The sequence below is a fragment of the Acaromyces ingoldii genome (assembly GCF_003144295.1).
Source record: "Acaromyces ingoldii strain MCA 4198 unplaced genomic scaffold FA10scaffold_1, whole genome shotgun sequence".
Classification (NCBI taxonomy): domain Eukaryota; kingdom Fungi; phylum Basidiomycota; class Exobasidiomycetes; order Exobasidiales; family Cryptobasidiaceae; genus Acaromyces; species Acaromyces ingoldii.
This window is the reverse complement of record NW_020290247.1, coordinates 1,255,316-1,268,104: the sequence shown is the minus strand read 5'-3', so window position 1 is coordinate 1,268,104 and position 12,789 is coordinate 1,255,316. Positions and strand designations below refer to the sequence as shown.

The 12,789-nt window shown below is 54.5% G+C and overlaps 4 protein-coding genes across 4 annotated transcripts; 3 read left to right on the top strand and 1 right to left on the bottom strand.

Annotated features, from left to right (window-relative positions):
* The first annotated feature begins 113 nt into the window (after positions 1-113).
* FA10DRAFT_263803 (hypothetical protein) lies at positions 114-1,532 on the top strand. Its single transcript, XM_025520378.1, has 2 exons — positions 114-980; positions 1,060-1,532. Exons 1-2 carry the CDS (start codon positions 150-152, stop codon positions 1,423-1,425), a joined length of 1,197 nt encoding a protein of 398 aa, XP_025380301.1. The 5' UTR covers positions 114-149; the 3' UTR covers positions 1,426-1,532.
* Positions 1,533-1,565: 33 nt separating this feature from the next.
* On the top strand, positions 1,566-2,786 carry FA10DRAFT_263802 (ribosomal RNA methyltransferase). The gene has a single exon (XM_025520377.1). It carries the CDS (start codon positions 1,581-1,583, stop codon positions 2,421-2,423), a length of 843 nt encoding a protein of 280 aa, XP_025380300.1. The 5' UTR covers positions 1,566-1,580; the 3' UTR covers positions 2,424-2,786.
* A 994-nt stretch (positions 2,787-3,780) lies between these two features.
* FA10DRAFT_290253 (hypothetical protein) lies at positions 3,781-10,638 on the top strand (the record flags this gene model as incomplete). The annotated part of the gene is made up of 5 exons (XM_025524340.1): positions 3,781-3,927; positions 4,087-4,696; positions 4,937-5,622; positions 5,776-9,978; positions 10,180-10,638. 5 exons carry the CDS (start codon positions 3,781-3,783, stop codon positions 10,636-10,638), a joined length of 6,105 nt encoding a protein of 2,034 aa, XP_025380299.1.
* An 83-nt stretch (positions 10,639-10,721) lies between these two features.
* FA10DRAFT_263800 (Oxysterol-binding protein) lies at positions 10,722-12,589 on the bottom strand. Its single transcript, XM_025520376.1, has 5 exons — positions 12,439-12,589; positions 12,232-12,308; positions 12,006-12,171; positions 11,844-11,931; positions 10,722-11,779 (listed from the first exon to the last, which is right to left on the bottom strand). Exons 1-5 carry the CDS (start codon positions 12,499-12,501, stop codon positions 11,010-11,012), a joined length of 1,164 nt encoding a protein of 387 aa, XP_025380298.1. The 5' UTR covers positions 12,502-12,589; the 3' UTR covers positions 10,722-11,009.
* Between the last annotated feature and the right edge of the window lie 200 nt (positions 12,590-12,789).

The following is a 12,789-nucleotide window of genomic DNA, read 5'->3' as shown; positions in this document are numbered from 1 at the left end:
GGTTTCGGCGACGCGTCGGGTCGCGTGTCTGTGCCCATGCAGCCCTCAGTCCATCTATCTTTGATATTTCAGTGGGTGGAGGACATTGAGCTCTTTTCCGACTGTGGCTGCTTATTCCCATGTCGACATCCCTATTCTTGCAAGGCCCCATGGCAGCCAGCGGCTATGCGACAACAAGATTTCCGCTGTTTTCTCAACCCTCCAACATCGATATGAGCTCGTCGCGCACAGGGCCGCAGCAGCAGCAGCAGCAGCAACAGAAGTCTCTGACGCCAACATTGGCAGCTGCGCCCACGGTGGGCTCGCCGCCAACGTCGCCTCTTTCGTCGTCCTCATCGTCTTCCCCCTTCTCGTCCTTCTCTTCTTCGGCGCGAGAGGATGGCATCCCGTCTCCGTCTCAGAGTAGGGCATATCCGATCTCCTCCTTGACAGCTCGAGTGCTTCGACGGAGACGCGAGGAGTTCTTCCAAGGCACCCCGACCACTGCTGCCGGAGCAGGGCCGAACTCACCGGGCGCATCCACACCTCTCGCGCCTCAGCATCCTCACATGCTCACGCCCGGCCCACTTTCTGTTCATCCGGCAACTGTTCAGCGACGGAGGGCGAGGGCCGGAGAGGGAGGGGCGACTCGAGCGTCACCGAGCCTCGACCCTTTTGCTCGTACAGGCTCAGCAACTAGCAGGGCAACATCGCGCGACGACATGGACCAGAACGCATCGGCGCGGCTGATGCGCCAGCGCTTCAGAGAGCGGTGCCAGGCTGTCATGGCGCGCGACCGAGCAAGGGCGGTGGCTCGCTCACGTCGTGGATTCGATGCTGCGCCAGGTGCTGCTGACTCGCAGGACAGCGAGGGGGACATGGGCCGAGACAATGGCATCAGCAGCAACAGCGATGGATTTCTGATGAGTGACGACCTGAGTGGGAGCAGTGATGCGGATGGTTTCGACGTTCGCGGTGACTGGGAAGAGGAAGACGAAGAGGTGAGTCGGCCCACCCTGCTCTGCATGCGCGCTATCCTCTTTATCAACGCTCGAAGAGAAGCTCACTCTGGTACAACAGATGATCAGACGCGTCATGACGGCGGAATACAGAAGCATGTTGAGGGCGCAGGAGCACTCGGGGAGGGTGGAAGTGGGCTGGCTAGGCCCTGAGGAGGTGGCCTGGTTGGAGGAGGAAATGCGCCGTGAGGAGAGGCAGCCGATCGTCGACCCCGACGAGCCGCCAGCAGACATGATCGATGAGGATGAGACGCTTTCGGCTCTCTATTACGCACATACACAAGAGGCGGCAGCCTCCAAAGGACGCTACATGAGCGACGAGGACGAAGACGGTGGCATTGACGACGAGTGGCTCGCCAATGTCGATGTAGACTTTGACGGCGGGACCTGGCAGCAGCGTGGCGAAGATAAGATGGACACATCCTGATTCGACCTCTCCCATCTCAATGTACAGTACGACTATGACCCTTCTCTTTTCTCAAACACTTGTACATGCTACTACACATTCCAGATGAACACATCTCGATAGCCAACCAAAAACCTTATTTCTCGCTTTCTCGCTTTTCTTCCTCCTGCACCTCGATGAGTCGCGTTTTTGCGCGCGGCTATGCTTCGTCTTCGCGCTCACCCTCATCGTCGCGCTACCTAGCCCGTCAGCGCAAAGACCCCTTTGCGGCTGGAGGAGGAGGAGGGCGAGGGAAAGGGAAGGAGCAGCAGCAGGGGGAGCCCTTTGTCTCGCGAGCGGCGCACAAGCTCCTCCAGCTCGATGCGCGCGATGGGTTCCTGACGCGCAACCCCAGCAGGACCGCCAGGCCGGGAGGGCTCGTTGTGGTGGATCTGGGCGCGGCACCGGGCGGGTGGACACAAGTCGCCCTCTCTGCTCTGGCCTCTTCCGCTTCAGTCTCGGGCAAGGCAGGGCTGGGGGGCCATGTCTTCTCGCTCGATGTGCTCGACCTCGATGCACGCGTCTTGGCGCAGAGCAGTCAAGGCGAGGAGACGGCCTTGACCTTTCTCAAGGGCAACTTCAACGATGTCAGCGTCCGCAGCGAGCTGGGCGAGGCCATTGGAGCCTGGCGAGGTCACGACGGCCACGGCGATGCTGCGACAGAAGGCGGCACCAACGTTGATGTTGTCCTGAGCGACATGATGGCCAACACGACTGGCAGCGCGCTCCGTGATGCCGTCCTGTCGCTCGACCTCGTCCAGTCTGCCCTCAACTTTGCATGCGCCCACCTCGTCGCTGGCCGGGCCGGCTTCTTTGTGGCAAAGTACTTTGAGTCTAGTGACGCCAACGAATTCAGACGCGAGGAGCTCCAGCCTCGATTTGAGGCAGTCGCCTCGAGAAAGGTCGCAGCCAGCAGGAGCGAGTCAAGAGAGATGTACTGGGTCTGCAGAGGATACAAGGGCAACCAGCTGTCGGCTTAGCCTCGTACGAAAAGGAAATGACGGGCTCGACTGACGAACAGACTGGCTTGCGTCTTTGGCAGAATGGTCATCAACAGGTCGCCTCTCGCAACAACAACATCATCACCCTGGCCGGATGGGTCTCATATTGCCTCGCATCAACAAGCATCCTCCCGGGGCCTTCCGGTCTCGGATCGCACGGGCACAAATAGCCTAGAGGAGATAAGCCTGCAGAGGCTCATGTTATCTCGGGGCGCTCCAGGAGCTTGTTGTAGCTACGCCCGCTACGCCTTGGTTTATGAGAATGAATGCACAAAGATTGGCAATAGCGAGAACGGCCTACTTCACTCAGTACATCAGCAATCAATTGCATCGAGAAGCGATAACAAGTTGATTTCTTCTGCTTAGCGGATGGGTAAAAGACGGGTTGTTGGAATCTGTGGTCGAGCAACCTCGCATAAGGTCTGTTACTTGCATGTGCTTGCCGGCCACACTTGACAGCCTCAAAGGTGAGCAGGGTTGGTCAACTGGAGGCAGTAATTTCTGGCTGCTGGAGGCGGTGGTGCTCGGTCCGTCTCTGGCGTGTGCTTTTCGCAGTGCTTGCAGCTGCTTCTGGGCGCAGAGACCGAGGGGCAGTGTCTGATGAGTTAGAGTTGCAAGGGGCGGTCGCTCGGCCCAAGGTATTGGGCGTCCTGCTCGGCTGCTTCAAGAAGACGATCAATATTTACATTCAGCATGGAGGACCTTGCGTTGCCTCTTGTTGGTCGTTTCTCTTTTGGCCAGACGTTTCAGAGCTTCCTCCTTGTCTGATCACACTCTCTCTCCATGAGGCTCGACTTGCAAGAGATTGATGATGGAGTTGATGCCAGTCTCGCCATCGTCGCCCAAAGGAGCTCCAGCAAAATTCATTCACCTTGTCAGAGTCGCCGCCATATCCGGGCACAAACAAGGCGCACCTGCTGAAGATTCAGCCGAAACGTACATATACATATGGCCGTCCGAGTAATGCCAAGCGGTGCTGATGATGCCATAACACGCCTCTGTGGAGTCGCTCGGTCACTCCAGCCAGAGCGAGGCAGCCCCGAGTAGCATCCGAAACGCTCCTCTGCCCCACTTCAAAGCAATCTCAAGTCGCATAAACAACATGTCGTTCAGGCAGAAAAAAGTAGGGCATGAAAGGTATAAAGACCAGCCCAAATCCGGTCCAGACCCTTTTCTCCTTCACCCCTCCCTCACCCCATTCCACTCCATTTCCCTCCCATTCCTCCACTCCCTCCACTCCCTCCGCTCTTGGGCGACTGGTTCGCCTGAGAGCGCCTTTGAAGAGGGCAAAAGAGCCCTTAGAGGAACAGAGCTGGTCTCTTCCTTTCCTCTCATAATGCGTCTTCTCTCTCGTCGTCTGCGCTCTGCCGGCCTGGTGCTGGCAGCCGCTCTCGTACTCTTCGCCGTCGTCAGCACAACGCCCGTCACCCATACGACCGCTTCGGACCACGATGAACTCGAACGCACCGACATCAACACCTTCGTGCGTCGAGGCACCGCCACCAATCTCTTTTTCTTTACATTCGCCATGCTCGTGATTTATTTGAGGTTTTTTACAATGTTGAATCAACTCGATGTCTCCCCTCACGACCAAGGGGTGGTGAACATGGGACTGCCGTTAAACCAAGCTTACACGCCGCAGCCGAGCTTCGATCAGACTCAACAGTGTGTGGACCTGGCGCTAGCCCACAATCTTCTGGACAAGGAAGACATAAAAGAGATCGCCGCGGTTGTCAGCGAGAAGCTTCATATTCCTGACACTGACCACTCTGATCTCGACAAGAAGGAACTTGAAGGCATTGTCAATAATCTCCACTTAGACGATTTCAAGCACCCTAAGTTCGCCTTCTCTCCTGGCCTTAAGGACAAAGGAAAAGCTACCGTCAATTTCTGTCGAAAACACTTAGACATCTCGAGCAAGCCCAAGAAGAAGAATAAAGGAAAGAAAGGCCTCGAAGCAAGACCCTTCGGTCAGCACGGCCAAATTTCAGGCTCGAGAGAGGAAGACGATGAGCCCGAAGACGATGAGCCCGAAGACGATGAGATGCACGAGTCTCTCACAGGAGACGCGCCTCGTTACTCAGAGCATCACACGCAAGGCCACGATTCGGATCACAGAGGTCTCCAAACGACACATGCAGGACCCAACGAATCCCAGAACGGCAAGTCCAATGACGCTTGGTCGCCCACATCCCCTCACCAAGCTGCTCCTTCCAACCTCGAAAAAAGGGGTCAACACGATGAAAGTGACAGTAGGCAACCCTCTTCGCCTACCAAAGGCTTGGCAGGCTCTTCCTTTGATCTGACAACACCGATCACCCAAACTTCAGCCTCCGATCTTGACTACTTCAAACGCTCTGACAGCGGTGCCCTTGTGCGACGAGCACGAAACAAAATGATACCCTCCGTAATTGTAGCATTCCTGTTGGGGTTCTACTTCAGAAAGATCTGTTGGTATCTCAGCGGTCCACACATTGTACCCATCTCCCTAGGTCCGAACGGAGGACTGCACCTGCAACCGTACGAAAGGAATCTGCAGAGATGGAACGACGATCGGTTCCGTCAATGTGCGGCGCTTTCCTTACAGGAACAAATTCTGGGCGAAGAAGAGGTTGACCAGATCACCGCAATCGTCAGCAACAAAATCGCTGTGTCCCGCGATCAAGTTTTGAAGATGAACGAGAAAGAGCTTGAAGAGATGATCGAAGATGACCGCCTGAATTGGAAGGCGAGTGACTTCTCTGAACCTCTTACCGAGAAAAGCAAGGAAGCTCTCGAGCACTGCCAGAGCAAATTCGACAAGGGGAGCACCTCGAATGTGAAAAAGGGAAAGGGAGCGGAAGGGCGACAGCAACACCTTCCGCAAGGCCAGCGTTCGAATTCGAGAGGAGAGGACGCTGAATTAGGAGATGATCGACCGCGTCATTCTTTCACAGAAGACCTGTCCCGACATGCAACATCCCACTCCCATTCAAATAGGTACGGGCAGGGCGACGACTCGGATCAGGGTGCTCTTTCGTCCGGCTACGAGAAAAGGTCTCCACACGATGAGAGCGACACGAGACAGACCTCCGCGCCTTCGGCAAGCGCCTCCTTGGATTTGTCGGTCATTGCAACTCCCGTCATCCATCCAGCCTCAGACCTCGACTACTTCAAATACTCTGACAGCGGCACCCTTGTGCGACGAGCAGGGAAGAACAAAGCAAGAATAGTAAAACACTCCTTAGCTGTAGTACTCACATTTGTGATCTTCCTCAAAGTACTCCTTCTGAGTCTCAAGGGTCCGCCAAACAACCAACCCAACTCCCTAGGTATGTACGAAGGAATGCAGCCGTACGAGGGGAACCTGCAGCCATACGATAGGAACCCGCAGGAATGGAACTACGATCGGTTTCGTCAATGTGCGGCGCTTTCCTTAAGGGAACAAATTCTGGGCCAAGAAGAGGTAGATCAGATCACCGCAGTCTTCAGCGACAAACTCGGTGTGCCTCCCGATCAATTTCTGGCGATGAACGAGAACGAGCTTGCAGAGAAAATCAGAGATGACCGCCTGGATCGGAAGGAGTGTGATTTCCCCGAACCTCTTGATGAAAAAGTTACGACAGCTCTCAAGCGCTGTCAGAGCAAATTCGAGGAGGGGAGCACCTCGAAAGTGAAAGAAATCGAGGGCCCCGGAGGACGGCGGGGCGGTCCGCGTGACCAGCGTTCAAATTCGAGAGGGGAGGATGCTGAACCAGAAGATGATCAACCGCTTCATTCTTTCACAAAAGACCCGTCCCGAGATTCATTATCCCATTTTTACTCAAACAAGTATGAGCTGGGCGACGGGGTTTGGGATCAGGATGCTCCTTCTTCCAGCCACGAGAAAAGGTCTTTACACGATGAGAGCACCACGAGGCAAACCTCGCCTTCGGCAGGCGCCTCCTTCGATTTGTTGGCCAATGCAGCTTCCGTCTCCCAAAGGTCGGCTTCAGACCTCGATCACGTCGGACATCCTTACAATGGCGCTCTTGTTCGGCGATCCGATGAGGAAGAACGCCTACTCACGACTACTGCATCATTTATCATGTTATTCTGCTTCCACTCATTCGTTCTTGTATGTAACCTTTTCGACCCCACCTGCACATGTCCTTTTCCGAACGCAGGACTGCAGCCGCTCGAGAGGATCCCGCAGCCGTACGAGAGGATCCCGCAGGGCTGGAAAGACAGCTGGATTGGCCAATGCGCGGCGCTTTCCATAAGGGATCATGTGCTGGGCGAAGAAGATGCAAAGGGATTCCTTGAGGTCGTCAGCAAGAAAGTCAAAAAGCCCGCCGATCAACTCATGGCGATGGACGAGAAGACCTTTGCCAAGACGGTCAAGAATGTCCGGCTGGATGAGTGGAAGGCGACTGATTTCCCCAATCTTCTTACGAAGAAGAGCAAGGAAGCTGTCGAGCACTGTCAAAGCAAATTCGATAAGGGGAGCCCTTCGAAAGTGACAGGAGAAAAGAGGAGACGACGGCGGCGCACTCCGCATGGCCGGCTTTCGAATTCGAGAGGGGGGGATGCTGAAGTAGACGATGATGGGCCGCAACATTCTCTCGCAAAAGATTCCTCTCCGGGTTCAACAGCCCACCTTGACTCAAGTCGGTACAGGCAGGGCGACGAGGATTCGGACCAGGATGGCCCTTCTTTCAGCCACCACGAGAAAAGGTCTGCACACGATGATCGCGACACGAGGCAAACCTCGCCTTCGGCAGGCGCCTCCTTCGATTTGTTGGCCAACGCAGCCCCCGTCACTCGAACGTCAGCTTCAGATCTCAAGCACTTCGATCACTCTGACAGTGGCGCTCTTGTGCGGCGGCGACTCAATGATTTCGAACGCATAATCGTGATTGTTGCAACATTGGTCTTGTCATTCTGCTATCATTCTCTCTTTTTTGTGTGTAACCGCTACATGACCAACTGCCCATGTCCGAACGGAGGACTGCAGCCGTTCGAGAGGAACCAGCAGCCGTACGAGAGGATTCCACAGGGATGGAACGACGATTGGTATGGCCAATGCGCGGCACTATCCTTAAGGGATCGCACGCTGCGCCACGAAGATGCACAGGAGATCCTTGAGGTCGTCAGCAAGAAAGTCAAAATGCCCGCCGATCAGCTTATGGCGATGGACGAGAAAAAGCTTGCAAAGACTGTCAAAGATGTTCTTCTGGATAAGTGGGAGAAGGGCGATATCTCCGAACCTCTTGTTGGTAAAGCCAAGGGAGCCGTCGAGCACTGTCGGAGCACATTCGACGAGGGGAGCACCTCGAAAGTGAAAGGAGAAAAGAGAAGACGGCGGCGCACTTCTCATGGCCGGCTGTCGAATTCGAGAGGGGAGGACTCTGAAGTAGACGATGAGCCGCATCATTCGCTCGCAAAAGATCCCTCTCCGGGTTCAACAGCCCACCTTGACTCAAGTAAGTACGGGCATGGCGACGAGGATTCGGATCACGACGCTCCTTCTGGCCACGAGCAATACGAGAAAAGATCTGCACACGATGAGCGCGACACAAGGCAAACCTCGCTTTCGGCAGGCGCCTCCTTTGATTTGTCGGCCGACGCAGCTCCCGTCACCCGAACGTCAGCTTCAGACCTCGATCGCTTCGAACACTTTGACAGTGGCGCTCTTGTGCGACGATTCAATGAACGCCACCGCACAATCTTGAAGTATGCAACAGTTATCGTGTCAATCTGCCTCAAGTTACTCTCCATTATCTATCAGACCCGCTTCGGACTCACCAAACCATCTCCGAACGGAGGACTGCAGCCGTTCGAGAGGATCCCGCAGGGCTGGAACGACGAATGGTCACGCCAATGCGCTGCGCTTTCCTTGAGGGATCATGTGCTGGGCGAAGAAGATGCAAAGGGATTCCTTGAGGTCGTTAGCAAGAAAGTCAAAAAGCCCGCCGATCAACTCATGGCGATGGATGAGAAGACCTTTGCCAAGACGGTCAAGGATGTCCGGCTGGATGAGTGGAAGGCGAGTGATTTTTCCGGTCCTCTTACGAAGAAAAGCAAGGAAGCTGTCGAGCACTGTCAAAGCAAGTTCGATAAGGGGAGCACCTCGAAAGCGAATGAAAAAAAGGGCATGGGAAGACGACGGCGGCGCCGTCCGCATGGGCAGCATTCGAATCCAAGAGGGAAAGATGCTGAAGTAGACGATGGGGAGCTGCGTCATTCTCTCACAGAAGATCCCTCTCCGGGTTCAGTAGCCCACCTTGGCTCAAGTAAGTACGGGCATGGCGACGAGGATTCGGATCACGACGCTCCTTCTGGCCACGAGAAATACGAGAAAAGATCTACACGAGATGAGAGCGACACGAGGCAACCCCTTTCGTCTTCGGTAGGCGCCTCCGATTTGTTTGTCAGTGTAACACCGGAGGTCCAAACGTCAGCTTCAGACTTCGAGAAGTCCGATCACTCCCACACCGAAGTCCTTGCACGCCGAATGTTCGACAGAAACACATGGGCTGTTCTCGTCGTGTCATTTCTGCTGGCGATGTATGAGCAGGCGAGAATACTTGACTTCAGCCTCGTTCCCTTACCTCATCGTGTCGTACCACGCCCACCGTATCGTTCGAAATATGGGTACGGGAATGTTCAATTTGGTCGTCAATGCCTGAAGCTGGCGAGAGAGCACAAAATTCGCATGAACAACGATATCGACAAGATCGCCAGCGTCTGTGAAAGAGCGGGTCTTTCTATCCCAACGGATTCAGACTTAGAGGATAACCCAAAGTTGTTGGAGGCTATTTTCGACGAACTCTTCTCGAAGATGTACAACAGCGACCCATTATCCATTCCTGAGGATGTCAAGCAGAAGGGCAAGGAAATTAGCGAGCTTTGTGAGAAGGAGTTGGATGTCGCTACATCATCCAGTTCGAGCCACGAAAAGAGGCTTCAACACGGCGAAAGCGACATTACACATTCCCCTTCGTTTTCGCCAGACGCTCGCATTGAGTTGATCGTCAACACAACACCGGTTACCCGAACGGCAGCTAAAGATGTGGAGATATTCGATCGCACTGACACCGAGATCCTCGTACGCCGAGATCGTTGGTCCAACTTAGGGGTGTTCTTCCTCTTCATTCTGATGGCCTACAGGAGTATATGGCCTTGCAAGGAGTACTACCCGCTTTTCCCCAAGCAATCTCCGGACAGAGCGTCGCTACCTAACGCGGCCTGCTGGCCAGCTGACTATGAAACCAACATCGTCAAAAAATGTTTGGGAAACACGACAGTGCAACAACTTGTACCCAACGAAGATCTTGATGAGATCGAACGTCTCATTAAAAAATATGGAGGCCCTGAGCTCGCAGCTAAATACGCTCAAGTGGATAGCAAGACGCTCGCATCCATTGCTCAGGACTTGAATGCCCAAGCAAATGACCAAGTCTACAAGCACGTCAATGATCTCGTAGAGGCTCGCCCAGAAACAGCCAAAAAAGTCTTCGAGACTTGCCGGAAAGTTATCGAAGAAGGGGACACGCCTGAATCGACGAGACAGGTGAGAGAGCACAGCCAGGGCCAACGACGCGATAAGCGAATTGGAAAGAATCGTGATTTGGGCGAGCTGCATCATTCTTCTGCCTACCCTGAGAGCCCTGCGCGGGGACTGCGCGATCAGCGATCCAAAGTGTCGTCTTCTCCCAATTCTTTTGGCGAAAGCAACCCTAGACAAGGGGGATTTGACAATAGTCTCCGAAAGATAGTTCAGGGTCCTGACCCGAGACACAACGGGATCCCCCATGACGTTTGGTCGACCACTTCCCGTAGTTATGCTCCTCCTCCCAGCCGTGAAGAAAGAAGCGATACCAGGCATCCCCCTCCGTCTTCGGTCGGTGCTACCTTCAACTATTCAGCTTATCGTGATCGCACTCCTTCGTCCAGTATGACGGAACCCCGCGATCGCACTCCTTCGTCCAGCATGACGGAACTCCAGCGCCACGGCGAAAGGCACGAGAAGACTCCAATCTCTGGTCCAAGCAAGAAGGAGCATGTAGAGCCCCCTCGGCTTCACTCAGACGACTATGAGGATGAGCACTCAAGGCGTAATCTCGACAGTCTGCATTCACACGAGCATTCAGACCGTGCTCATACCTCGGAAGAGACCGAGCTCAAGCGGCGGCAAGAAAGACCTCAAGAAAGGCCCCTGTCTCTTCGCTAGGCAAGGTAGCAGAAGTAGCTCGTCGACCACCAGAAAGTGTTCAACCACTTGGCCGGCTGAGTAACAAGATCATGTCTAGTGTTCAACCACAAATGTATGTGTAAAGTCCCCGTCCATCTTCTCTTTTTTCTTTTTTTCTTTTTCTCTTTTCTCTTTTCTCTCCTTTCGCTTTGGTAGTAGCTGGGGTGATTTGGCGGTGATGAATTCGTGAGAGGCAATATAGTGATGCTGTTTAATTTCTCTTTTGGGTTTGACATGGGCATTGCAGGAGAAGACAAGGCGACAGGCAGGCGAAATTCCTTGACGCGAACAAGAAAAGCGAGGTGAAGTTCCGACAGAGAGGTATGGGGCGCGATTGTAATACTGTTCATCTAGTGAACCCGGGCCTTCCTTCGGTAGGCCTCTTCTTGAGGCGGCTTTCCGCCAAAGCTCGCCATCAGATCGGCGTACTCCTTGTCATCGTCGACATGAACAAAGTATTCGAGCTGGTGAGGGGTGCCCTTTGCTGCTTCGTCTTTGCGCATCTGCCTCTGCTCGTTTTCGATGCGAGACTTGTCCTTGCTTGCTGCCTCGTAATTCTGGCTTCGGATGCCTTCAGCCGTCTTCTGCCATACCTTGCGGCTCTCCATTGGGCCTTGCTCCTCTACTGACTTGACCGAAACCTCTTCTCTGTCGGCTCCGGCGTCCCAAAAGGTGGAGTCCTTGTTTCCATCGGGCGACGAGCCCTTAAACTTAGAGACACCGCTCCACTCGCCCTCGACAGTGTACAATGGGTGGGTCGGCTTCGATGAGGGCGAGACTGTGGCCTTGTAAGTGTGAGCCTTTCCTGAGAAGTAGCCCTTGCCGCTGTAGTTGATCGTAGCGAGGTAGCCAGAAGAGGAGCTGATGTGGCTCGTGCCACTGAGCTCAATGTAAGGCGAGCCCCAAATAAGACCTTCGATGACCAGGGTAGGAAGCGTAATGAGGTAAAGCGTCTCGCCCTTCTTGTCCGTCGATGGCACTCGCAGCACGGCATGGCCCACTTGGCGCACGGTGATGGATCGGCCAGAGAAGGACGACTTCTGGCCAGAGTGACCTTCGAGGTTGACACCAGCCTTCTCATTGAGCAGGTTGTAGGCGGTGACAGGAGGGTGGTGTGAAACTACAGATTAATTTGAGTCAGCGTCGGGTCAAGCGAGACTAGCGAGCCAAGGGATGAGACTTACCTTGCTCAGCAATCAAGCTCGTTTCGCCTCGTCCGTCCTTGTCGGGCCAGTTGCCCAGGAAGATCTCGCCGAGAATCGGGTTAAGTGGCTGAGATCCATGTACGTATGCTCAGCACATGCTTCCACCATAAAAAGCCAGGGGATGGGTGCATTCTGACGCACCTTCTTTTCGCTTCCCATCGACGTGTTCCTGCTCATGTACTGGCCCTTGAGCGTGCCGATGAACCAACGCGCGACGTTGACCATCTGCTCGACGTCATCCTTGCCTTCTGCACAGGCCGCAAACAGCTCTGGGTGCTCGCCCCAATACGAGGGGTACTCAGTGAGACTGTTCAGACCAAGCAGAGTGAGCCGCACGTCATTAAAAAGTCAGCGCGTCGTGCCTTACCTGACGGGCGATAGAATGAAGCTAGGTGCCGTCAAGCTGCTCAGGTCTCCCGAGAACGAAGCGATCGTCTTAAGAAACTGTCATCGGATGAGGAGCGAGTCAGTCAGCCAAGTGTCATCTTTAAACGCGATGTTGCTGAACAGCCAGGAGCCTGTCTGGCCAGGCTCCCAGATCTGACTTCGTCAACATGCCCTTGACGCCACTCACCTGGCCCCACCCCTGCCTCTGATCCTTTGGCACGGCACCACCAACATCCTCGTTGTCTGCCATCGTGAGAAATAAGAAAAAAGCAACTGGACTCTATTGCTGAAGACTGAGCAGCGTCGTTGTCGTACTTGTAGTGGAGAAGCGAGCGGTGAGCGAACAAGACGGTGGGAGCGGTGCAACGAGCGACACGGTCAGCCGCGCTAAAAATAGAGAGGGTCTGTAAGACACGTGCACACGCTCATCGATATTTTTCCTCGCTCAGACCTTCTCTACATTGCCCCGAGAAGAAGTGACACCAAGGCGATAGGGTGGGCGACGAAGTCTCGGGATTTTCGGAGGTCCTGAAGGAGG

What these genes read in the sequence shown, in the direction of transcription:
- FA10DRAFT_263803 (XM_025520378.1), top strand. Translation starts at nt 150, where the DNA reads ATGGCAGCCAGCGGCTATGCGACAACAAGATTTCCGCTGTTTTCTCAA. An exon ending in GGGAAGAGGAAGACGAAGAG is followed by an intron (nt 981 to 1,059) that starts GTGAGTCGGCCC and finishes CTGGTACAACAG; the next exon opens with ATGATCAGACGCGTCATGAC.
- FA10DRAFT_263802 (XM_025520377.1), top strand. Translation starts at nt 1,581, where the DNA reads ATGAGTCGCGTTTTTGCGCGCGGCTATGCTTCGTCTTCGCGCTCACCC.
- FA10DRAFT_263800 (XM_025520376.1), bottom strand. Translation starts at nt 12,501, where the DNA reads ATGGCAGACAACGAGGATGTTGGTGGTGCCGTGCCAAAGGATCAGAGG. An exon ending in AGAGGCAGGGGTGGGGCCAG is followed by an intron (nt 12,309 to 12,438) that starts GTGAGTGGCGTC and finishes ATCCGATGACAG; the next exon opens with TTTCTTAAGACGATCGCTTC. An exon ending in GAGCTTGATTGCTGAGCAAG is followed by an intron (nt 11,780 to 11,843) that starts GTAAGTCTCATC and finishes ATTAATCTGTAG; the next exon opens with TTTCACACCACCCTCCTGTC.